General features: G+C 42.4%; 1 protein-coding gene across 1 annotated transcript in view; it reads right to left on the bottom strand.

The window, feature by feature from the left end:
- GRAMD1B (GRAM domain containing 1B) overlaps positions 1–27,761 on the bottom strand; it is a 273,379-nt gene that overhangs the window by 123,238 nt on the left and 122,380 nt on the right. The window contains exon 5 of the mRNA XM_044996788.1: positions 14,757–15,563. Coding sequence (XP_044852723.1) covers positions 14,757–15,118 — 362 coding nt within the window. The 5' untranslated portion in view covers positions 15,119–15,563. The remainder of the gene's footprint in view (positions 1–14,756; positions 15,564–27,761) is intronic.

Raw genomic sequence — 27,761 nt, 5'->3', positions numbered from 1 at the left:
TTAGCTTCCATCATATTGTATGTATAGTTGGGGTTATTTTTTCCAATGTGCATTACTTTACATTTATCCACATTAAATTTAATTTGCCATTTTGTTGCCCAATCACTTAGTTTTGTGAGATCTTTTTGAAGTTCTTCTCTATCTGCTTTGGTCTTAACTAGCTTTAGCAGTTTAGTATCATCTGCAATCTTTGCCTTCTCACTGTTTACCCTTTCTCCAGATCATTTATGAATAAGTTGAATAGGACTGGTCCTAGAATTCTGAAAATTTACCATTTATTCCTATCCCTTGTTCCCTGTCTTTTAACCAGTTCTCAACCCATGAAAGGATCTTCCCTCTTATCCTATGACAACTTAATTTACGTAAGAGCCTTTGGTAAGGGACCTTGTCAAAGGCCTTCTAGAAATCTAAGTACACTATGTCCACTGAATCCTCCTTGTCCACATGTTTATTGACCCCTTGTTGACTCGGTTTCTCTTTACTCCTTCCCCTCTCTCACCTCCTTTCCATTCCTTCATCTCACCTCTTAGCACAACAACCTTCTCTTCTGCTGCTCCTGCCATCCAGAATTGTCACTTTGACTGTCTCCAGCACAGCCAGCCAACCACACACACGTGCACACTCAAACTTTCCTGTATCTGAAAAACTATCAACGTATCTCTCTTCCTCCTACTCAAAGTATATTGTATATTTGATGTTGAATTCTAAAAATTATATTGTTGTATAATTAATTGCTTCTATTACTAGGCTATTGGAATAAAGTCCTTCCCATCAAGTGGTTTACATATTTAAAGAGCGACAGCCATCTTAAAAACCACCCTGTAAATATTTTACCAACTCTTATTGCAAATGACACCTGAAATTATTAGAGCTGAAAGAGATCAGAAGGAAAAATCATCTCTATTTTTCAGTCTGTTTGCTTTGTGCACTTGACACAACTCTCGACATAAACAGTTCTACTACAGTGGGTTCCCCCTCTTTGTGTGGGCCTTACACACAACAACAGAGAAAAAAGACAAAACATTTTGCATATGAGAAAAAGTGGTTAAGCCTCCCTCATAACTGACAGGCTGACTCGAGGGCAGGTATAATATCAGATTATAACATTAATTTAATTTTAAATCAACGAGATTTGAAGCTGACAGTGCTCCTTTTAATGACTCCCAAGATTCTTGTCTAGATACTAAAATGGCCTGAAGTTGGTTAGAAAACTTTGAAACTTAAGAAATCAGCAAATGCTACAAAACAGCAAGGTCCTTACCTCACTCCAAAGCTGTATAGCGCACAACAGAAACTCAGACAAGTCTCTAAACCTTTGGGGTATGCAAGTAATGTGGAGGTTGAAGTTTGACAAATGTGTCTGGACTTCTCTGGTATTTCTAAGATGTGTATTGCTGAAGTAACACAGCACCTCCTCAGTGGGGGTACTGTGGTCAAAGTCAGTTCTCACTTAGGCTCATATTGTGATCATTATTTTAAACCTCACAAACTGCTGAAGCGCTTAAATACAAATTAACTGAGCCATTTAACCATTAAACTGTTGATGTATCTTTCCTAACCCCCTCTAGACTGTCCCCTGAAATGATGCCAGCCAAGTGGCTTTATACCATGAAGCTGTGGAGTGGGAGGAAATATTTGTATTATTTTTTATAAATATCATATGCCCCTCAGTGTGATATTACCCTGCCTGAATTCATAGTGTTAGGTCAAAAGGGACTATTAAAGAAATCAATCAGTGAAGGCAAAACAATGGCCCAGATAAGGAGCATCCCCTCAAGCATAATACCCAAGTTTATAGCCATGAAGAGGGGCTCATCAGCCCCAACCTGGGCTGTTTTGTCAAGGCTGAGAAGTGGGAGAACAAATGACACGGATCTGTTAAAAGGACTGCCCCCTGCTGACAGGTGTCAGCTGCTGCAGGATGACACAGTTACAGAGGCTAAATCTACACTACAAGTGCTACAGCCGCACAGCTGCGAGGCTGCCGCGACACCACCGTAGTGCTGTAGCATGGACACTTGCTACAGTGACAGGAGGGGTTTTTCCCGTCGCCGTACTCAATCCACTCTCTCTCAAGAGGCAGCAGCTAGGTCAATGGAAGAATTCTTCCTTCAATTTAGCAATGTCTACACAGGACCTAGGACAGCTTAACTAGATCTCACGGGGAGGGGGAGAGTGAAAAATTCACCCCTCTGAGCGACATAGCCAAGTCCTAGCCCAGTTTTAGTTGTAGACCAGGCTTGACTGAGAGCCAAGGGCCTGCAGCAAACCAGCATTAACTTGGTCCCCAAGAGAATGGAGAACTCCCAGGCTAAATCATGTCTACCTAGGGGGCTTGAGGGGAAGGCCAATCCTAGATAAGATTATTTTAAATCCATTTCCTGCAGCACTGTATACTTTTAGAAATGATAAATCATGTTTTGTTTTGCAGAAGCTGCTTCTGTGTCACTTCAAACTGATACCGTCAACAGGGACCCAAAGGAAAACCTCTGCAGGTGCCAAGCACATTGGGCCTGCTACGTAACATGGTTGGAAGCCAAGAGGGTACAATTTGGAGAGCAAGTCAGTAGAGCCCTGCAGATATCCACGGACCATATTTGCGGATCGGAGGCAGATACAAATTTTGTATCTGCGCAGGGCTCTACTAGTCAGAGACCAGTTGGGGCACAAGATTCCACCCCAAAGAGAAGCAGTGGCACAGATCTCTTACTCGAAAGGGGTACACTTAGGGGACTGGAAAAGGGCCTCAGACAGATGCTAACTCAGCAGGCTGGGTGCAAGGGTTGCATACAAAGTTTTTCATCCTTAGCCCATGTACTCTGAACGCCAGGTCATGTGTTTTTCTCTCTGACTGAAAGATACTCTTTTCTGAAGCCCTACAGAAAAGACTTCTCTTAGTTCTTAGCTGTAAACAATGCAAATCTCCCATCAGTTCAAGATTTTCTTAGACTTAAGATGAGCAAAAGGCAGGTTTGCAGGGGAACGGTTCTCCCTATAAAGCTCCAACAGCAGTTCCTTAGAAGTCAACAAATGCATAAAAGAAAACAGATTCTTGGAACAAAAATATGCACTCAATGCCACATTTCTTCTGCCCCCCTTCCTGACTGCACTGACTCGGTGACCTTCAATGTAATCGCCACTATTCTTATCTTCATCAACACCACCACGAGGCTTAGCTTCATCTTTATTACCACTATGTTCCCCCACAGCTCTGCTACCTGGAGGAAAATGTTCATCTCCATCATCACCACCACTAGCCTCATCTTCATCACTGTTGTCTCTGCCAACACTAGTATGGCTTGTTCTGACGATGAAATCTCACTGCTTTTCTTGTCTTCACCACTTCTACCATGCCCTTCTCTAGCTAGGTGCTTATATGGGCCTCAGACCCATAGTGACAAATCATCATCATCTTCGCTGGTATTTTTTTCAGCTCAACTCAATTTTTTTCAGTCCCTGGAATTATTTAACCAATGTTTTATGGAGACACATTCCAACCAACGGACTGCTTGCAAAGTATTCGCTGGCACTATTCCTTTGAGTATCCACTGCTTCTGCTGCGTGAACGGTAAACTACATCACATGGGATTGCTGCTGCTCCCTGGTTCGATGGTGAGCTTTTGTAAACCGGAAGAGGGCTGAAGTCATTGGGACCACTGAATATATACAGTGTTGCACTGAAGTCAGCTTCGAGTTGGCCATACAAAATGCTTGCAGCATGAAGTGTTTCATGAATGCATATTTACACAAGTACACATGTTCTTGTGCACAAACACACAAAAATCATTTATATCAATATTTACAGAAATGAATAAACAAGTTACAGACACTGAAATAAATGTGCAAGTTCTATTCAAACAAATGGTCAAAAGACACTTCTTTCCCCACAGCATTCTAATTTCCTAGCCTTTGATGAATATGTTAAAGGCTTCTTTGTCATATCTGGGTGTCAGAAAGTGGAAAGTTATGGGCAATATGTTTGAACTATTCTTATCTTCTTTGTATGTGTCTTTCTATTGTGAGACATGAGTCTCTGAATTATAATAGAGAGCCATAGTCCTATACACAGTTTCAAGGTTGAATTTGTTTTTTAAATCTAAGCAGTTCTCCAGCTCAAGCACTTTGGGCCAGATTTTGAAAAGCGCTTAGCACACAGCTGCTCTCATTGTAATATTTGTTGCCAGATTTTCTTATGTTTTCAACACTCAACATGCTGAGACTTTTTCTAAAAAAGAAATCTGGCCTCGATTGTGGGTGCCAAGCACTTTTGAAAATTTGGCCCATAGAACCCAATGAACATACAGGCAAGAATGTGTGGCATTTTATCTCCATATTCAACGGTTTGGGAAGGAGCAAACTTGAAGAGATCTAGATTACTCCAACAATTCTGTTTTTAAATAGTTGTGTTCCTGCCTAAAGAATAAATTACTGGAGTAAGCCATTTCACTGAATGGAACCATATAATCACAGAGACATATACATTATTTCCTGACATCTGCCTATTATTTAGTTGGCATGCAAGATGGATGTAGTTTACTTGTCCATAAACTACAGAAAGTGCAATTTCTTATGGTGATTCAATTACAGAGGCACAGCTATTATTCACAGAAAATGAGAAACTGATCTCATAACTTCCATGAGGTTTTCTAGCCTGCAAATCTGTGGATAGCAGTATCTGATAAATGATCCAGCTACAACATCACTTTCTTGTCAACTAAGGATCTGATTTTCTGCATAGTGAGTTTGGCAAAGTGATAGAATGTATGTAAAGCTTACTGTGCTTTGTAGACTGTGGGTATAAGCTTATAGGTTTATTTTCAGAGGTTGTTTCCCAGGGGTGCATGGATAAGGGGTGGGAGGAGAGAGAAATATCAAGGGAGATATAATCTATTAATGAGATGGGTAGCGACTCATTCACAAAACAGTGTGGATTATTGCAAATGTTGTTATCTATAACTATTTGCCAAATAACTTCAACAAAAAGTTTTCACCCTCTGAGTCCATATGAATATTTAGTTTCATATTGTTTCCTTGATCACCTCAGTTACATGGGTTTTTTTCAACATACTAATGGGATTAAAAAATAAATAAATAAAACTGAAGCACAACAGACAATCAGCAATCAATTATGCACCTCTGCTACAAATGCATGCCATACATCTGGAGGAATACACATTGATGTGAACGTTTGTGATATTTTCAGGATTTGTGAATGTTTTCACCAGTACTTGCTTCTAGTTAAAAAGAAAGATGGGTAATGAATAATACAATCCCATGAACCAGTGACTGGAAAACAGTACATCTATTCAGATTTTCAAAGATTTTCATATTTTCAAAGCTTTTTACTTTTAAACTAGTGGACAAGGTCAAGGATTTTTCCTTCCTCTTTAGGACTGTGAACTTCACAAAACAGGGACAATCCCTTCTTACAATCCATGGAAAGTGCTTAACACATCATGAGAAATGCTACACACAAATGATGAGAACAATCTCTTACTATTAATTATTTGCAGAATTGACCAGGAAATATTCTTCCCCTGGAAAACATTAAATGAAAATACATTTTTTAATTTTCAACATTTTTCTTCTACATTTTGGTTTTAAACCAAAACATTTTGGCTTTCATTGGTGAAAACCCAAATGCATTCTTATGAAAAATGGAAACTTTTTTACCCGAATTTCCTTTTTCTCAAAAAGCTGCTTTTTGTATGCAAAAACAAAAAAAGCAGGGATGAACATTTTTTTCCAACTCTAATTATTTGTAATGCACCAATGTGGTAATCTCACAAACAGGACGGGACTGAACTCCGAGTCCTGGATGTCTGCAGAGAGGAACTGCATCCTTCGGACTCTCTCCCTTCTACAAGAGAAACAGATGTAACTTCTGGTCTAAAATCAATCTGCATGTTTGTCTTTCGCGTCACTCGACCGCTTTGCTGATCATTCCCAGAACTTTGGCCCCTTATATCCTTCATAAGGCTGCAGCAATAAAAAACCCAGTCCCAACTCCCTGAGAGTAAATCATCGGCCCAAGCAAATGAAATTCCTCCCATCAAAAGTATTGTGTTGCCATGGTAGCGGCGGCTCCTAAAATAAAGGCACCATTAAGAATTGTCAGAGGCCTGTCACGGTGTGGGAAATAAGAATTCATTGGCCTAAATTCTAAGGGATAATGAGACCCCAGAATGCACTGTGACAACATCCCCCCACCCTCATACATCAATAAGGGTTCCCCCATGATAACCCTGAAGCAATCGGATAGTGTACTGGATGGGGAAGCACCTGCACACCTGGATTTCCTTTAGCTCCTGTCAGTTCCTGCCACTCACCCTCAGCATCTGAACATAAAGCTGTCGGGTGGAGGGATGCGTGCTTATAGCCAAAGGCAGCAAGTTAACATCAGGCTTTATTAAAAAGAAGATAAGGGGGATTAGTGTTCCGTGAAGCATGTTGCTGCACTGAGACGGTGCGATTCTGGAGGCAGCCAGCAGATGGTAACACGGTGTCTGTAAAGATTACAACACCCTTTTGCATTTATATATCTCCTTTCCATCCAAGGATCCTAAGCTCCATCGCAAAGTTGGGTAAAATTTCCTGTTATCCCTATTTTTACAGATGTTGAAACCAAGGCACAGGCAATGCGAAGGGACTTTTCCAAAATCACACAATGAGTCAGTGACAGAATCAGGACTGGAACTATGGTCTCTTGATTCCTGGTCCCCATCTCTAACCACTAGATTCTGCCTCCTGTCTTATGCACAGACTCTCTACAAGGTGTTGGAGTAGCAGAACGGAGCGAGTTTGGAAGACATGCTCATGCTCAGAGCCTGCATCAGCTATAACCTGTGTAACAAACTCTTTATTTTCAAGACCAAAGGAGGCACTTCCTGTCCATGATCTCATTTACTTTAGTACACTTCTAAAGCTTGCAGACGATACCAAGCTGGGAGGGGTTGCAAATGCTTTGGAGGATAGGATTAAAATTCAGAATGGTCTGGACAAACTGGAGAAATGGTCTGAAGTAAACAGGATGTAATTCAATAAGGACAAATGCAAAATACTCCACTTAGGAAGGAACAATCAGTTGCACACATACAAAATGAGAAGTAACTGCCTAAGAAGGAGTACCGTGGAAAGGGATCTGGGGGTCATAGTGGACCACAAGCTAAATATGAGTCAACAGTGTAACATTGTTGCAAAAAAAGCAAACATCATTCTGGGATGTATCAGCAGGAGTATTATAAGCAAGACACAAGAAGTAATTCGTCCACTCTACTCTGTGCTGATTAGGCATCAACTGGAATATTGTGTCCAGTTCTGGGTGCCACATTTCAGGAAAGATGTGGACAAATTGGAGAAAGTCCAGAGAAGAGCAAAAAAATGATTAAAGGTCTAGAAAACATGACCTCTGGGGGAAGATTGAAAAAAATGGGTTTGTTTAGTCTGGAGAAGAGAAGACTGGGAGGGGACATGATAACAGTTTTCAAGTTTTCTTCTTAACCTCTGAGAATAGGACAAGAAGCAATGGGCTTAAATTGCAGCAAGGGCGGTTTAGGTTGGACATTAGGAAAAGCTTCCTAACTGTCAGGGTGGTTAAGCACTGGAATAAATTGCCTAGGGAGGTTGTGGAATCTCCATCACTGGGGATTTTTAAGAGCAGGTTGGACAAACACCTGTCAGAAATGGTCTAGATAATACTTAGTCCCGCCTTGAGTGCAGGGGACTGGACTAGATGACCTCTCGAGGACCCTTCCTCCAGTTCTGATTCTATGATTAACTCAGCCTACTATAAAGGAAAATAGGAATGTTTAAATTCAAAACATATTATTAGTGATCAAAATGCTCTCTGACATCTATCTGCCCCAGTTCACTCCCTACTGGCTAGTTGCTCACATCATATACACTACCATCCCAATTAGTGCTAATTAGTAACCTTTACTGTTATTTGAATCAGCAGTGGAGACAGTCTCCTTCTCATCCCTAGAGGGGTGGGGTCCACCAGATGAGGGTAAAGGTATATCAGTGGTACTGGATGGGCACAGCTGTTCCTCTCACTTTTTCCGTTTTGCAAATGAACAGAGAACAGCAGTCTGTGGAGCTGCTGTCAATCTAGCTCCTTTCATTAGCAACACATTCAACCACCACCAAAGTCTCCAAAATGTAACCAACGTGAGGGCAATCATGACAATGAACATGATGATGAGGATGAGTTGTTATATTCCAACAATAAACTCAGGGCTGTGCAAAACCTCCAACGTAGATTGTCCCCTTGGTAAACATTTGCTGAATATACAGGATGAACTATATTCAGAATCTGGGCTATTTGTGAACTTTCATTATTCAATGTGTTGTGACTAAGTCAGCCTAAGTCACATAGCTATTGTTTCTGTTCTTTGATTTGGTGACAAACATTTAAAGAAAGAAATGAAAAATAATGAATAATGGTACAAACATAGTAAGACTCATCACGGAAATTCACAAAGATGTTGGGATTCAGAAATACTTGGGTTTCATTGGAATAGTCACAAATTATATGACTACAGGAATCATAATGAATCTTATTTCATGGTTTAAAAAAATATGTAACAAGGTTTTTTTTAATATTCAACCAGCGCCACAGGAAGTTCAAACAAAACCTAAAGTAAACTTTTTTATGGTTAAAAAATGGCCATATTAAGCACTCAGCTCCCCCTACATTATCTTTCATTTTCATAGCAGCTTATGCACTGCCATGTTAAACAGCTAGGTCAGAAACAAATTCCACTCCATCAATGGAAGGTTTGTTCTCATGGTTATTTCCAGATCAATCAAAGGCAGAAAGTACAGGATGTCTTGCAGGGACGCCTGTTACCAATGAGATTCCCAGTCCCGTTTTGTAGATACAGGACAGCCTGGGTAACAGCTACATTTCTGAATGCTTATTCAAACCAAACCCAAATCCTGTGACATTCTTCACTCATCACTCATATATTATGCAGCAAAGTTGAGCTTTTTAAAATATGCTAAGTGGCTTATCAGGGGGAGTGTGCTCAGCAAGATTTAACAAAAAGATAAGACATTGACATGAATAAGAGCAGCCTCTACAGATACACTACCTAGGTTAAAAACCACAAGGCCTTTCTCATGCTTGAAGAAATTTGCCTTCCTTTGAAGCATGAATAACACGACACTACTACAAGCAGGATACTGAAGAAGTTGGGCCCATTTCTCTTTTCCATCATGGAAGACATACATGCACAGATTAAAAGGCCAGAAGCTCCACTGTGATCACCTAGCATGACCTCCTGCATAAACACCTACCATAGACTCATGTCTGTTTCAGTTAAAGCATATGTTTTAGAAAAAACATCCTATCTTGATTTTAAAATTGCCAGTGATGGAGACTCTACCACAACCCTTGGTAAACGGTTCCAGCTGGATTACCCTCCCTGTCAAAAACCTGCACCTTATTTCCAGTTTGATTTGTCTAGCTTCAATTTCCAGACACTGGATCTGGTTATACCTTTGTCTGCTAGATGGAAGCCCTCTACGATCAGATTTCTGTTTCCTATATAGGTGCTTATAAACTGTGACTGTGGTGTAGTGATAGCTGCATTAAAATTGTAAGATGTTACTCTAACTTTCAGGGGGTTTCCTAGTCCCGCTTGCAGGCTAAGGAGCTCTGTGGGAAAGCATATGAGCTGGGTCTAGCAGCCGTCAGTTTGCAGACAGAGAGCCTATAGTAAGGCAGGGTGACTTGTGGCTCTTTGTTTTAGCCTGTTTTCTCTCTGAGTGTGTGTTTTTAGATTAGTGTGTGTTATTCTGAATTTTAAGAAATAAAGTAGTGCTACTTTATAACCTTCCAGCAAGAGTATTTTATGTAACTTCTCTGTGTGTATGGCCATGTAAATAATAGTGATCAAGTCACCCCTTACTTTCTCTTTGTTAAGCTAAATAGTTTGAGCTCCTTGAGTCAATCACTAGAAGGCATGTTTTCCCAATCCCTTAATCATTACTATGGCTCTTATCTGAACCCTCTCCAATTAATCAAGGTATAAATAAGGTCCTTAATTCCTTAGACCCACAAGTGCTCATTTCTATCCAGGTAGGTGGGAGAAGAGCTGCATTCTTATTGCTGACTCACGCGCTAGTGCCCAGATTTAGTCACATGCAACATTTCTAATGGGGAAGATTTTTCCCCCCTTTTGACTTGAAAATAAAATGTGGAAATTTCTGAAAGCCAAAGACACCTGGAAGCTGCTAAACTCACAGAATAACTCAGCTTGCCACTTTTCAGAAATTTAGGGCATGAAATGAAACCCATCATGGGGCAGGGTTTTGTTCCCGTTTTGTTTATTTTTAGCCATCTGCATTTCTCACAGCATTAGGTGCTGTTTCCTGAACCCTATATTCTACCATAAAGATAGGCAAAGCCAGAGGTTTCACTGAGGTCTATATTGTTTGTTCTTTGCGGCAGCTTTCTGGTATGGGAGTTTCTGAAGTTTTTACTCTATTGGTTTTTGCACTCAGTCCTTACACTTAAGCAAAATACCCACAATAAGAATTTTTCCAGAGTACGAACTCCAGGACTTTTCCATAGTGTCAAAGGGAGGTGAGAGGTTAATGGAGTAAGAGCTCTTGCTTGCAGTCTGCAGATTTAAAGGTCTGAGGTCAAAGAGTTTTTAGTGGAGGACCCTCCTCTCTGGAAACTCAGTTGGTCCACTGAGTTAAGAACTGATGTAAAGACTTGTATAATGGAAGCTATTTCCAGTGAACTGCAAAAAGCTATATTGGTCCTATGGAATCCAGGACCAAACCCCATCTATTAACTATTTACTTATATAGAGACATAGAGTGGACACATCAGAGTTGGGGTCTCTTGATCTGCAAGCCATACAGCAATGCCTATCTATTTATTCCTGGCTTTTGCCGAAGTATGGTTGTGTGGGCAGGTTATTTTAATAGCTTAATTTAGGGGAGCGGGGTCAACTCCATTTATTTTGGGTGGACATTGGCCCTTGCACGGTCTCTAAGGAACCATACATGCTCCCAGAGATTACGACACATAGGTTTTGTTAAATAAATTAAAGCAGATCCACTATCACATTCACTTCATAAATAATGCATGTTCATTGCAGGCATAGCAAAATGCTAACAGATTGCTTTGGCCTGCCTGTGAAGTGTATTGCAATGGCTGTTACCATTCTGCCTTAATAATAAATAAAATAATAATAATATTTTGCACTTACATAGTGCCTTAAATCTAAGGACCTCCAAATGCCATACAAAAGTAGGTAAACACCATCACCACCAGTTTGCAGATGGAGCAGCAACTGAAGTACAGGGAGTTGAAGGATGGAATTAAACTGGATATAGTTTGCACAGCCTGAAAGATGTTATTTTTTACTTGTGATAGTGCCTAGGAACCCTAGCCATGGACCTGGACCCTGTTGTGCTACGTGCTGTACAACCACAGAACAAAAAGGTGGTCCTTTCCCCAAATAACTTACAATCACTATGGGCTCTCTTTTGATGTCTAACCTATAATGACCTTGGGCAAACCCTGGCATCTTATGTATGTGAACAAGAATCTCGATTGTCATCTCTTTGGCTGATGACAAGTCACCTCTTTTTCCTTGTAACTGTGGCATCACTAAACTAAGGAAGAGTTTTAAGGGAAGCAGAAGGTAATATGTCATCAGAAAGACTGGGGCCCAAGTTTCCAAGAGGAACTAGTGATTTTGGGTGTGCGGCTGGGTCAGCACTTCTGGGAGAGGAAAAAATGAAGCCAGACTTATTCAAATGTAGAAAATTAAACCAACCATCAAGGGTCTTAGTACAGCAGACACTCTGTTCTGTCAGGTTCTTCTACCATGCCCACCACTGGGGTGGGATTGCCTTCCAGTAAGGCAGAGGCTAGAAATAAGGTACACATATTTTACAAAGAGGGTGATTACACACTGGAAAAACAAACCAAAGAATGTGGTGGATTTGCTGTCACTTGAAGTCTTTAAACCAAGATGGGATGTCTTTCTAAAAACATTCTCTAGCTCAGATTATTGGGTAAAATTCTATGACCTGTGTTAGTCAGGTGGTCAGACTAGATTATAATGGTCCTTGCTGGCCTTAAAGTCTATGAACCTATGAACAGTATATTAAGTGATGTGACTAGCACCTGTCTCATATGGACATCAACATCATAAATGTAATAGTGACACAATATTGCCCCAGAAAAGCCAACATTCACGGAAACCAAGCCTAGAGTATGGCAAGATGGATGGAGAATGATTAATCTGTTTCTCAAATGGCCAGCTTTCTCCTGCTGCTCCCCAGAGCACACTATGCCATGGACAGGTGCCTTATGACATGAGGAGGTTTATACCACAGTGCAACCTTGGGAGTAGCATTAACCGAACACTGTAGTTCACCCCTGCAGAATTCTCCTGGTTCACCGTAGTCTACCTGGACAAATTCCCTGCTCTGACCCAGCAACTCCTGTTTTTTCCCTCTCCTGCTCTGCTCTAGATGTGCATTGATCCTCTTTAAGGTCTCCAAGCTTGCAAGTTCAGCAGAAAAGGGCAGGAGAAGAATTAGATGTTGTTTTCCTCTGGGCTGGGAAGGGAGGAATTCCATTTGAAAATCTGATCTATTTTCCATTGCCGAGGAATGGATTTGGAGCTTGTAATACATGAAAAGAGAAGGTGCCATGCTGGCGTTGGTATGCTAATGCCACCTAATCCATGAACTGCCTTAGCTTTTTTCCAGTCCCCATTTCAAAAATTTAATCAGGGAGAGTGCAGAAATTTGCTAAGGAGGGTTAATAACCAGATTTCTCTCTCTCCAGAGATAGACCCAAACAAAAATGCTGCATCTAAAATGCCCTCAACTCTGGTGAAGTTCAAATCTGAACTCTGTAATTCAGACACCTCTCTCTAACACACACAAACACACACCCTACACAATCTCTCCTTTGTTTTCAAGACCATCCCTATCTGTATCCTTAACCATCATTTGAATGACACTGAATGTTTACGATGTCATGGGACTTTTTTTCCCCAAAATGATCACTTTCTACAAGAGAGGCCATTGTACGGTCATTCCTAACCTGCTGGTACAGAAATGCTTTCATCAGCAGAACATCCTTGAGACTTGGTGTTGCTAAAGCAGCACCTTAGATTTGCAAATGGAATTAGACCTAGTGGAAGTGCTTTTGCAAGACTGAGAGTAGACTTGGAGCCTCAGAGAGATGTGTTGATGGGTATAACTCCTCCATCAAACCACTGGGACAACATCTGGGTCAATGGGACAACCAGCTAGTCAGTGGTAGAAACAGAAAAGGACATCATATGGTTCCTTAAATTTACTTTTTTTTAAATGTAATATGCATATGCTCAAAGCCCACAAACAGCTAATAAGAAAATTATTGTTTTTCCTGCAAAAGAACTGATGAAAACAACAACAAAAAATAATACATTTTCTTTGAAATTTTTCAAGTTTTGGTGAAAAGCAAAAAACTGAACTCTTCTCTGAGCTGCAACCCAGCCAATGCACGCACATCTCACGGTGCCACCAAAACTTATGACAATAGCAACTCCAACTCTTAACACTAGAGTCAGAGGAACAAGTGCCAGAACATCCCCAGCAAGCCAGTTTTCGGACGGTTGTTCCCAGAGGACGGGATAGCTTTGGGAAAGGGAAAAGAGTGACTGTCATCTTTTGGTCAATGGTTTGAATTACACCCAGGTTAGTAGAGACCTGCATTCCAATAATACCTTCTATCTCAGACTCAGGGCTTGTCTACACTGCAAAGTTGTCGACAAAACTTTTAAAAAAGGCCCCCCATGAAAGACAAAAGATTTGCCTACACAAGTGGCAGGACAACGCTAATGCCGCTCACAGGGCTGGAAGTATTTTCTCAGCTGTGTCGATACAGCCTTGTCGCTAAAACCTGCGTGGTATAGACAAGCCCTCAGAGTTCCCCATGAATTAAGCCGCACGATGCCCTTGTGACCCAGATGAGCATTAATCATCCTCTTTTCTGCAAATGAATAAACTGAAGCACGGAACATCTAAGTGACTTGCCGAAGTCTGTGGCAGAATTGGGGACAGAGCTCAGACCCGGGGACAGAGCTCAGACCCCGCCTGGATTTGCAGGTCTATGCTTTAGCCACAAGGCCAGCTCGCCTCTCATTGCCATTTGACAGATGTGCCGCATCCTGTATGACACTAGTTAGGGAACTTCAGTCCAATTCCTAAGGGAGAGGGGAGTGCGTCACAAAAACCACTAGCAAGTTTGACATTAACTGGCCCCTGCCTTGGTGGTCTCGGCAGAGATGCCAAGGACTGAATGGGCCATGAAGACTGAACTCCCCCTCCTTCTCTACAGGGGGACTCTGCAGGCCAGGGTTCAGACACATGAACAGTGTAGCATAGAGGAAGACTGCCCATCTCCTAGGGTCTTCAGTCTCCATGGCCATCAGTCTGACACTTTTCACCAGCACTAAACTCACTTTAAAGGTATGTAATGGGTGGCAATCGGAGACTGAATCTGGCTCTAAAAGCATGAGTCACTACTGTTTGAGCTAAAAGACTGCATCCATTAGCTTGGAGTCAGCAACAATCTAATATACCACTTAAAATAGCCCAGCCACTAGAGGGAGACAAAGACGCTGTGGGCAGCAGGCTGAACCCTCTACAGGTAACAGCAGGCGCTATCGCCTTGTCCTAGTGGGAGCCTTCTCTGCTGCAGGGAACGAGAGGTTTGGCCAATGACATACCTGCTTTCACTGTATTCCTTCTTCTCTCTCACGCGCAGCCACTTCCGCAGCAGGACACGCTTGCGCCGCGGGGAGGCGCTGGGCGTAGAGCAATTCGACCATGGGGTGTCTTCGTCACTGGATGGGGTGATTTCTATGGATGGGAGTTGCAGGAACTCTTTGTTGGGCGAAGGAGAGTCCTGGTAGGCGCCGGCCTCCAGGCTCTGCTCTTGCACGTTCTTCATCCGTCTCATCTTGAAGCGCCTCCTGCGCAGGGTGGGGGTGGATGAACTGGACCAGGCCCGGCTGCACTCTGGCACCTGTTGCTCTGGGACCTGCAATGCCGGGAGCTGGAGGGTCTCTGTCATATTGGCAGCAGGCATCAGATCTCCTTTCACCTTCCCCTCCCACCTCTGCCCTATCTCTTGGATCTCACTATAAACCACACCACAAGCTAAAAGCTGCCCTTCTCCACTCCTCCCCAGTTCAGCATGTTCCCACCCCTCGAGAAGGAAATCTCGTGTTTCTCGGTGCTTTCGTTTAACGGGGGTGCAGGGGCGGGATGCTCAGATCACGAGTGGAGCCAGTTTCAAAGTTTCTCTTTTGTTTTCTCCTCCTTTCTCATTGAGAAGCAACTTCCTCTCCTGCCTGGTCTCTTTCAGGGCAGTGAGTTTAGCCTCTGGTACGAGGACTGCTGACGACCCGCTGGGCTCTCTTGGCTTTTTTCATTCTGCTGTTTTCTCTGCTCTTTGCCCAGTCGTGGCTCAGTGAACACTCCTCCGGAGCTGTGCTGGAAAACAGTCTTGGGAGACCGAGAGCAACGTGGAGCTGTGAGGAGGTCAGAGAGAGAGAGGGGGGAGGAAGGGAGGAAGGGAAGCAATGATACTAGATAAAATCGGAGAAGGGGGAGGGTGATGGAAGTTCTTTTTCTGTAGCAGATAAGACATGCACAGGCAGCTGCTGCAAGTGTAACTGCACTCCTAATCCCGAGGGCTGGGTTCTATATTACCAAACACGCCTCTACTGCCATCAGCCTAACGAAAGAGGATAAAGGGGGAAACTAACTTCTCATGCAAGCCGATTGGCAGACTTGCCCTTTGTCCCACCTTCCTATTTGGTTGTCCCACCCTGCAGAGGGAGGGGAAGCAGTGGACCCCAAGTTCCATCATCTTGTTACTGCATATATTATTTTTCACTTCATTTGAATACACATATACAGAGAGAGGGGAGAAGTGGGGAGAGAGTTTGAGGAGCAGCTAAAAGGCAGCAGCGGCACTGAGGTTGGGATCTTGGCTGACTTTGTTTTTCCAAGGGTTCATGGAGACTGCTTCCAAAATGACACACTTAGTGATAGATGGTCCTGAGTTTAGGAACTGACACTGAGAAGACAAACACCACACAGAGAGACAAGACGACATGCAGGACAGGCCTGAGAAAAACACAAAGACACACTCCCCCGGGGGGGGAAGATTCCCAGGCACTGACTAGACCAGAGATAGGCAACCTATGGCACGCGTGCCAAAGGCAGCACGTGAGCTGATTTTCAGTGGCACTTACGCTGCCCGGGTCCTGGCCACCGGTCCAGGGGGCTCTGCATTTTAATTTAATTTTAAAAGAAGCTTCTTAAACATTTTAAAACCCTTATTTACTTTACATACAATAGTTTAGTTATATATTATAGACATATAGAAGAAGACCTTCTAAAAACGTTAAAATGTATTACTGGCATGCAAAACCTTAAATTAGAATAAATAAATGAAGACTCGGCACACCACTTCTGAGAGGTTGCAACCCCTGGACTAGACCAAGAGGAAATGAAGGTTTCTGTCAAGGGTTACACCTGGATAGCTCGATGGAAGAGCTTTGTAAAACTTTGGGAATGTAACCCCAAGCCTTGCAGAATGTGCTGTGTCCAAGGGATCAATACAACTCCCCCATCAGGTTCACCAAAGTTTTGCTGAAGGGTTTCAAGGAAGGCTAGGCCGAGTTATGGTTTCACCTGAAAATCATGCAAATCTCAGCAGATTCTGTCATGGATGTGCCTGGGAATTTAGACTCCACAGCCAAATACAGAGCTGACTTTCACTGCTTGTCTTCATCTCTGAAATGGGCTGATCCCAAACCTCGGAACTGAAGATCCCCACAGCTGGGGCTCAGAGGGGGAAGGACTTCAAAATCCGGAGATAAATTTTGAAGTTTGGTTCTCACCTCTGCTTCCAGCGGCTGGAATTCACCAAGCAAAAACAGACAGGTTACAAGCAGGTGTGAGGATTGACAGAAGGAAGATTTGGGTGGGTGGGAAGCAAGATCAGGGAGATAAGAGGATTCACTGTTAATTACAAAAAAAAAATCACTGGTTGGCAGCCTGAGATCACTCTATTTTGCAATCCCCTTCACTCACTGCTCCTCCTATGGCTCAGAAATTAGCTAGAACTTTAAGCACAATTTATATTTATCCATTTCTAGAGCATCCAACACCATGGCAATCAAAATGACACCCCTCCTCCGTGAACAGCCACATATCTCCAAAAGCACAAAACACCATTAATTCAAATAAAACACAGAGACTTAAGGAGACAAAAGAGCAAAAGGTTTGTTGTTTCGTGTCCAGCACAAACACAGTTGTATTATTTGCTCATTACAAGGACTGATACCTTTATTTTAATATTTTTCTATAATAAGGTGAAACCTGAACTCACAATTACCTGAGAACTGCAGTCACCTGTTGTAACAGCCAATGCCATAACAGCTTCCATAGTAAGTCACCTTGTATTCAGCAGCCACAAGTCTGATCTTGTTACTAGCACCTGTTGACTCACTGAAAATTTATTGTGAGCATCCTACTTGGATATGTGGAAACCAAAAGCCTATAATACAGTCCGTAAAGTGCAGCATACAAGAAAGTATTGTAGCTATGGTTTATTCTAGATTGGGTTATTGTGTTGTTTTGCACTGCTTTATTCCAATGAGAGGAAAAAAGAATGGGTGGGGGGGGCGTGAAAATGTTGTTTCTGTTTTTCATCAAAAAGTTTCACTATCAGCAAAGTTTTTGAACCCTCTGCCCATTTCTAAGTTATCGCAGCATGTAAATGACCAGTCCATTTGGTGGACACCATTACCACATGCCTTAGTGGGTCTGATTTCCTCTGGAAACCTTTGTGAAATGTGTGAGGTTTATTTGGATGTTGTATTAGGGACAGGTAAACCAGCTCAAGAACGTTTAATTAATTCCCCCTCCCCAACCACACACACACTCCCGCTTGAATAATAAAACACACAGAGCATGTTACACCTTCATGAGGATCCAACCCCAAATCCTCCATCTCCAAGACACCACCAGGATTTGCCCCAGCAGAAGGTTCTTTCCCCAAAGTCTATCTCTGATCTCTCAAAAATCTGATTTCGTCAGCATACCATGGTTCATATAACAAAGAATCCCTGAGTGCAGAATTCTCCCTATTTCATATCATGAGAACCTTCCCCAGTGAGACACAACCAGTTGGACAAGCATAGTGTCTGCCCCTTTAATTCTAAGTGCTTTGCTGATTACTAAACAATACTTATTTATGCTTGAACATTCTGGATCATTTTTATTTTGGACAGTGGACACTGGACACCTCTCTGATGCACTATGAAAACCAGAAGCTATGTAATGAGAGAGATAACTCAAACTTCCTGACCTACAGTTTGAAAAATACCACCCACGAACAGGAATTCTCACTGTGCAGCACACAAAACTGAGAGATGTTGCAGTTCCTCTGAGAGGCTTTCTTTGCACTGCTAGGTCTCTGCACCGTTTGATCTCGGTTATCAGCCACGTTGGTAGAGTTATATCACCTTGGAGAGGACTCACATTTAGCATGGCTCTGGGACCCTTGCCAGGACATGGCACAGGAATTATTCTTCAGATCAGCATAGAATTGGTGGATAGGTAGATTCATTTTTCCTAATTTTGAACCTGTTTGGAAGTTTGACTCCAGCTCAAACATTCTGGAGTTTGCAACCTGCTTAGGAGAGACTGAAAAAGGGAACAGAGGAAAACTAAATAGACTCTATATACTGGATATAGATCATCTACTTGTACTAATCCAGATTCTATGGGGTCCTTCTATCCCTACTACACAGGTTAGATCATTTCCCATTAGTTAACTTTCTTCTAAACTAAATCATTCTTGAGAAGGAAGGAGGAGAAAAGACCCAGATAAAATACAAGAAAAATAGTTGTGAATTACAAGTAGTTTGCACATGCAGAAAAACCCTGAAAATGACTTCAGGAGATTAAATCCTTCAGATGTGTGAGATTTGCCCTCCCTACACTTTGAGAAATCTTTCAGTAGGAGCAGGGAGATTACTGCAAATATAATGCTTGGAAATTTTTACCAAATCCACCTTTTACCAAATCACCTTTGCAAGTCAAAAAGTTTAATTTGCTGAACATTTCCTCCACACACACCCCCCTCAAAAATGGCAGTTTTTACTAAATCTGCCATCCTTCAGGCAAAATACTGATCCTATAGCGACAACATTTTGAATTCAAAATTCCAAAACTACTGAAGTTTTTCTCTATGAAATTTTACAGTGTGTGTGTGTGAGAGAGAGAGGGAGATGGAGAGAGAGAACTTGAAATAAAAAGCAAAGACCTCTGTTTACATGTGGCGGGTGAGAGGGTTGTTATAAATATTGTGGAAAGCTCTACATTCTCTTTGGAATCCCAATAAAAGTTCTCTCCTGCTGTCTGAAGGCCCAGCACTGAAACACTCCCTTAGAAATGGAATCCCTAAAAACCCTGGGGTCCAGAGCACACATACCCTGATACCTTCAGCTAGAATTAGGATTTGGAACATGATGCTCTTGTGGATACAGGGATGGATGGTGACTCAGGAGATTGGGGTTCTGTACCTAGCTCTGCAACAGTCCTCCAGTGTCACCTTGGGGAATTCACTTAATATCCATGCCCGTCTTTCCCCATTTATAACATGAGTTACTAGTATTTCCCTGCCTCATGCGGATGATGTGAAGATACATTTCTTAGCATATGGGAAGCACTCAGATACTATCATGATGAACACCACAGGAAAGCCAATAAATAAATACTAATAAGCTGCTTGTTATGATCTACCCATTCTGACTTGCCTTTACTCCCATAAAAAAAATATAGGGTCTTCCCCTTTAAGTCACTATTACCAAGCACCAGTTGTTCACACTTGAACATACTGCGTCAGTTTTATTTTGGACACAGGACACTGGTCACCTGTCTGCATGTGTTGTTCCGTGACACTCAGAGGCTCTGTTGTCAGACAGTGTGAAAAATACTAGCCACAAACTGAAAATTCTCAGTGTGTCACAAAAATAAGACAGAGGTACTTCTGCAGCACACGCCCTGCTGCATTTATTCAGTTCCTTATGGGAAGAAGCAGATTCTTTCCTCCCAAATAAACTCCCAAATGAGAGGTACCCAGTATCTGCAATTCAGAGTCGCAGATGCCCAGCACCTATCAGGACTGGCCAAAACTAAATCTAATCCTTAATCTCCCAAACCAACATTGTGAAGTGAGAAAGGAATACATTTTAACACCAAATGCAATCTATGCTACCCGTTCAGACAGGAGGAGGGATCTCATTATTCACTAGTCAAAGCTAATAAAAATACATTCAGTTACATCCCCAGCCAGTCAGAAACCAGCCTGCATAATTAAGTGTACAACTTGACCTTTATAAATAAGCTGGTATTTTCTTGGCTGAAGATTTCAATGAGTCTGTCCTCTAAGTCAATAAGAATCAAGCAGGTCAATAATGGTATAGTAGGCAAATGCCACTCTCTTGCACCGGTCCTTGTTAGATACCGCGACAGTCTTATTTGGGATGCTACAAACATAGTGATTACAGTGGAGCATTATCATAGGATCAATGTCTCCTGCATTGTTTCCCACAAATGGCTGGGAATTTAATTAGCCTTTATCCTGTCACAAAGCTTTGTTACAGTGACACCAGATCAAGTACAAGTGTACATGCTATACAAGATCAAATAGGCACTGACCTTAGAACTGGAATGGGGGGATATACACTGTCCCTGGAAGTGGTCTGTGCAGAATATAGGTGCAATGTATATACTGCATAAGGCCACCTGATCCTAATCCTAAAACCATGGGCACTGGCCCTAAACACACAGTCTGACCCTAGCACTCAAATACACGTTTAAGGTCCACTATATCCCACCTCTAGCACCAGAACTCAAACCCCATAGGCCCTACAACAAAGCCAGAAATGGGCTTGAATATAGTCCATCTGGTGCTTTCAAACTTGAAACAAATAGAAAGCATATTGAACACATTTAGTATTGTTTTACCCATATGTTTCTGAACATTTAGTAATTCACAAAGTGGTTTAAAGAGGCTGGAGTCCAACACAGCTTTCTGATTGAATGTGAGTGATGTCTCATTCCAGTCAACAATACCTAACAGGCACCTGTGCCCGACTGGACCCTTCTTTTGAAAAATAAATATTTCTTGTATAATCAACAAACATGAAAGGCTTATGGTTGTGCATTATTCCTAATGGATTTGGCATATCTTGAGTAGTTAAAAGCATTTAACCTTTGGCCTCATGCACTGTAAAAAAAAAAACCCAAAAAACCTTCAGTTGCCACCCAAAAATACCTTCATTATGGGCATTCCCTGCTCAATCAAAACAAATTCTTCTGTGTGGCTCTTATGTATTTTGTTATTGCAGCGACATACTTAGTCCTTTCCTTTTAAGGTAAGCTCTTTGGAACAGGATCTTTGTCCAAATGAAAGAGGATAGTTGAGTGTTTCAAAGGTCATCAGCCACAAAAATGAGACCACCTGGTCTTATTCACATGATCACTAATCTCAATGCCTTCCAATACCAATCCATCAAATAGATGACAGCAAAACAAAAACCTCGGCCTCCAAGAGCTTGGGCCCTTACTTGAGCCGTTTTCTCTGCGTCATATTTAGATTGCAAGTGCCTTGCAGCTTGGCCTGCATCTTGTTTGGGGCTTGTACAACACCGTGCATAACTATCTTGTTCAATACATCTCAAGTGCATGGTGCCCAGTTCTGCTCACAGTTGCGCTATAGTGAATCCAGAGCAAATTGATTAATGTCATGATATCCTCTGGATTGCACTAGTGCAACTGAGACCAGAAACATGCCCATGAGCAGAATGTGAAGGCCAGTTATTCAGAGCCCCTGCAGCAAGAACATAACCCCACACCTTGCCCTAAGATCAGCCATTGCTTAATTCTGACACCCAGCTAGGCTATCTTCTATGGTGAATTTCCCTAGAAACTTGCGTCAGTTTTCAGACCCCATACACAGTTTGCAGAAGCCAAGTAGTGACTCACTCCGACTCTCTCTGAATTTCCTGTACCTGTACAGCACTTTCATAACAGGTCACAGCTCACAGCACACACAATTAAATCACAGGAGAACCAGCTTGTGAGTACAAAAGGTCTTTGAACAGCACATTCTTTCCTATTCAGCTAGAATATCTGCTTCACTAGCTCAGGTCAGTAGATTGTTCTATTTAAGCTAGCCAGGCACATAAAGCAATATATACACCAGCTCTAGGAGAGACCCAAGGCATACTGCAGGGTGCCTGAAAATGCCATCAGGTATTGCTGTGCCCCCCTATCAGGACAATCCACGTCAAAGGTGTACCCAGTTCTCCAGGCTGTCCTTAGCAGTTTGAGTATCCTTTGCCTTTATTCCACCCAGGAAAACACCTGGTGTTCCATTCAGGTGTAACAAAATCCACGGTTACAAACACATACCACATGCTGAACTATACACATGCAGCATCAGGACTCTGGGTCCACAAACACAAGCCTCTATCACTTAAGCTAAAGACTCTTTGGGGTACCAGTATTAGGGCTCACAACCTTCCTAGGCTTCATAGTCATATATGCACAAGCAGCTGTAGTTACATTCCATCAGTCAAGTGCAGTGCTGTACAGATATTCATTAAACCAGTAGCACACGGCCTAAGCTCACCAGAGGATAAATGTTCTTCCAGGCTAACACACCCAGAAATGAACCTAGATGTTGACCTGTAAATATCTGCTTTATCCTCTGAGCAAAATATGCATTTTGTTTTATTATATTTTTTTACTGAAGTGTTTGAGTTTGAAGTAAATTCTTGTTCCCCCTTCTTTCTTTTGGCTTCCTGAGTTACACATGTGCTTGAAATCAGCCCTGCCTGCTCCTGAGTTCTCAGATACCAGAATCTTAGAGGTTAGACTTTACATCTTAGAGTTCACTATTGGACCAAAACTTACCCAACATCTTATAAAGCTCTTCCCCTACACCTCCCAAACGCTAAGGAACAGCGGCCAGGGGAGAGGTTTGTAGAAAACCCAATGCTCGGACAGTAGCTTGAAAGGACTTCTGTTCACAATCGTCCCCTTAACAGAAGCAAGCAACACAGTTTCAGGCCAAGCTAACAAAATACAGGGCTTCATGGGACCAAAGGAGAGAGAAACATAGGGATTGTCTGACTCGATCAGACCAGTGCTCCATCTAATCCAGTATCTTGTCTTGAAGTGGCCAGGACCAAATGCTTCGGAAGAAGCCACAAGAAACCCTTCTGAGGTCCCTTCCAACCCTAATCTTCTATGATTCTATGAAACCGAGAAATGGCAGTTCTTGTTTCCTCCCCGCAGGAAAGTTTCGCCTTCACACCCACTGGTTAAAGCATGGCTAATTCCCTGAAACATCCTCCCCCTCTCTCTGTGGCATTAGTCCAAGTACCAATTGCTGGATTCACTCCCTTTTTCTGCACAGAGTAAAGGTAAGCAGAGCACTGCTCAGTACTGCACAAAACCCTGACAAAAGAAAAAGTGCTTGTAAGAGAACCATCACTCACTGTATTATGCTGCACAAGGCAAAATGGAAACCTTCATAAGTTCCTCTCAACTCCCAGGAGCTTCAGAACTATGGAAGGACACAGAAGGTTCCTGCCTGCAATGGGTAAACTCATTTTATAATAAGTGTTCTAGAAACTGCTTCATAAATACCACTCCTGTCCATCATCTCTCTATTATTCACAATCTCAGCAGCTAGGCCATTAGAGCCTATTTCCTAAATTAGATAAACGCTTGAGGAAAAGTGTCATTTCTCTTGATGATCTTCCCCTGAATGAGGCTATTGGGGAAATGCTTTAGGGACAAGTGAAAATCTCCATGCTAGTTGGCTGTGTCATCCAGTTCATGCCCTATGCTGCTACTTACAGCAATAAACATCTGCAGCAAGTAGTGTATCTTTGTGCAGTCATTTGCCACGTGTGCAGCACATCATGCAACTAGGAAATGTGCCCAATGCATGCACATAGCATACAATAACTCTATGTGTACTGTGCATGGACATGCCTGTAGCATAAAACTCATATACCTATATGCTTCCTGTATGCAGCAAAGATCACATATACACATATGAATGTATACAGTGCATAGGCATGCCTGGGTTTTACACATATGCCACAAAGTAGCTGTATGTGCAATGCAGTTGCCACATGGATACTGTATGTTTGTCATATGTATGTTGCATATAGTATGCATATACGAAGTGTTCATGCTGCACGTATGAAACAAACAGTACACACATGTGCAATATATTTGCCACATGTTAGACAAAGCACATATTGCATTTATGTTGGGTATAGTAGAGAGATAACAGATAGTATGTCACATCCATTACAGGCACCGTCTGTACAGGGTAAATGCAGGGCCAGCCGGGGGGAGGGGGAGTGGGGCAATTTGCCCCAGGCCCTGCAGGGGCCCCCACGAGAATATAGTATTCTATAGTATTGCAATTTTTCTTATGGAAGGGGCCCCTGAAATTGCTTTGCCCCAGGCCCCCTGAATCCTCTGGGCAGCCCTGGGTAAATGTCACTTTCCTACTGCATATTTGTGTTTTCCCAAGACGTTCATTTAAAACTCCTCTGCTGAAACTAATGATCCCTGAGATATAATATATACTCAGTGAGCTGCATTGCTAATGTAAGATGGGATTTAGCTTGCCTTTCAACTAGGTATGGGTAGGAGGGAGGAAAGAGAAATATATATATATATATATATATATATAAGGACAGTCAGTGATACCACCCCATCTATTGGGGCTTGCATAGCTTCTCTGGGACCACTCACATGAGTCACAGAAGTTCCACTAACGTTGGCTCACTGGTTGTAATCTAGCTCCATAATGATAGTGATCAAAAATCTTTACCATCTGTCCCCAATGGGTGTCTCACATGAAATCAACTGGTGGCCTCAATCCAATTCCCAACGGCCCAGAGTCCATATCCCCTAAAGCCAACTCCATAATTATCACTAGCTAATACCCCCACTGAGAGACTCAGCACAGCACGGTCAACAATTTTAGAGAGTGCCCCGCCATGGTCAGGGCTGAGGCATGTGGTGGGGACTCTTGCACTAGCAGTGGCAGTGCTGTGCTTTATCTGTTTCATCTGTTCCTGGGGCTAGCATGCCAGCACCTACCACAACCAATGAAACCAATATTCACTTCCTCTTTTTGCTTGTGTGTGCCTTTCAGTAGAAAAGCAGTGGCAGCACATGCAGACTGGTGACATATCTTCATCTCTTTTTGATTCCTAAGTGGTGTCAGACAATACTACTTCACACTTAAAAATTTTATTAGGATGGTGTTTAAAAAAAAAGTGAACGGTACAGAGGTTAAGCGAAGGAGTTTCTGGTTCTCAGGGAATAAGGTACAGATTATCAAGGGGAGAGAAATTCAGTTTAAGATCAGATGGCATAAGGAATACAGAACCTGCAATATCCCTGACTGAGGGTAAAAGGTTAACGGGTCAAAGTACGGACATTGAGATATAAGGGTATGTTGTTCATATAATGGCTATGTTCGGGTGTGAAGTATAATGAGTGGATACGATGATGAGGATGGATTGAACCTCATTTGATGAGATTTAATGTTCAGTGATCTTATGGTTCCAGTTCATATGGTCCAATGGAAAAGTCTCTCGGTCCCTTTCTCGTAGTCGATGCACCATGATTTTACTCAAGGCGTGTATTGGATTTTCCTAATGCTAATGGGTTTTATGTGTGAGCACAAGAGGAGAATTTCCTCCATACATTATATTTTATACCCTGTAAATGGTTTCTCAACAATTCCCTTAGGACTGCAAGCAACACAAAAAGTCCTAAGTAGGCAGAACAGTCTGAGAAGGCTTAATACTGCGTGACTGCCAGGGCGGCGAAATGTGGCTGTAGCAGAGGACTGGGTATCAGGGCTTCTTGGTTCCAATCCCAGTTCTCCCACGGATTCTTGAGAAAGGCATTTCACAACTCTGTACTTCACTTTCTCAATCTGTAAGAAGGGGATAAAGATACTTGCCTACTTTACAGGGGGCATAAAAGCTTAATTACGAAATGTTTGTACATTATGTCGAGATCCTTAGATGAAAGGCAAAATACACAGTCCAAGGGCTTGACACACCCCTCTGAGCCAGCAGGGATGAAAATTGCGTGAACCAGAAGGGGCAACTGCAATGGAAATCAAACCATGTTGCTCAGCTGGGACACATCAGATAAGTCACACGGGTATTGTTAGTGTTCCCTGAATGGATTGGGAAGCATGTAAATGAATATAAGTAATAAATTTAAAAACCCATTTCTGCAAACAGAGCTTGGAAATTAGCATTTCATGAGTATTCAGGTCAGTAAAATGTGATCACTTGAATCTTCACAGAAAATTGACAGGAGGAGCATGGAGCCTGGAAAAAGCTAATTCGTTTAAAAATCCTAACAATTTTTAAACAGGCTTGTTTTGCATTATTTGCCCAGCACTTAACTTTCAGCTAGCATGTCCCATAATAGCATTATATATTGTGTACTAGGCTAATTTCCTCTCTCTCTCAGGCATTTGAACTTAAACTTGCGGGCCCCATGTCAAAGGAAAAATCTGCTTCAACTGTAGCTTATACTAGCTGCTTTAATAATGAAGCGCGGGGAGGGGGAGGGAACACTCCTGGGCAAACATCTCTCTTAGCATCACCACATACTAAGCCTAACCCTCATAAGTGAGGAAATGGATGAATTCTTTTAACTCTAACGTTGAAGGGCTTAGATCTAACATTCAAATGCCCACCTAACCCCTGTGCCATGATGATGAATGCAGCAGGCCCAGCACAGTGCCAGGGGAAGCAAATTGTAACCTGCAGGGACTTTAAAACAAGAACAAAAAACAGCAACTGGCAGGATTTTCTTGCCCCTCAAAGGGTGTTTTATTAAGCACACAAGATCTCGCTGCCACTGTGATTACTTAGAATGTAACAGCGTCTACCATGGATAGGGGAGAAATAACAGTGAGGCTCCAGGAGTGAGCACTGGTCCAGGACTCCAGTCCTGGCTCTGCTGCTGGGTGACCACGGGCAGGTCATTTCACCTCTCTGGGCCTCAGTTTCCTGATCTGTAAAATGGGGATATTGACCTCCGTGGTAAAGTGCTTTGGATCTACTGATGGAAAGCGCTACATAGAAGCTAGGTATTGTTATTTGCTATCCATATCCGAGCAGCAAGTAAAGGTGTCAGCACTTTGGGGCAGGGCCCATCTTTTTGTCCTGGTCCATGACGAGGGGCTCTTAGGAGCTACTGCAATACAGATAATAATAAAGAAGGACTGAAGGCAAAATCCTTGATCCCAACATCCCTGAACTTTGGAAAAGCTCAGACCTGGATGGTTCCAGTCCCCCTCTTAGATGCCAATGTTAAGTTGGTATCTGAAGTTGCCTACAGGACAACATTTTTTGCATTTGAAGGAGATTTTAAAAATAAACCAAAAACTATGGCTCCTCTTTACTGACAGCGTTACATATCTCTGGGAGCAGAGGATGACATTTTATAGGAAATAGTATAATCCTGATCTTGCCAGGTGCTGAACATCCTCAGCTCCCATTAAAGTCGACAGGAACTGAACGCACTCAGCACCTCACAGAATACTACCCTCCTTTGTGAGTAGCCTACATATTGCA

This window comes from Mauremys mutica, chromosome 22 (genome assembly GCF_020497125.1).
Source record: "Mauremys mutica isolate MM-2020 ecotype Southern chromosome 22, ASM2049712v1, whole genome shotgun sequence".
Taxonomy (NCBI): Eukaryota; Metazoa; Chordata; order Testudines; family Geoemydidae; genus Mauremys; species Mauremys mutica.
The sequence above is the reverse complement of the archived record's forward strand: the minus strand, read 5'-3'. Positions and strand labels throughout refer to the sequence as shown.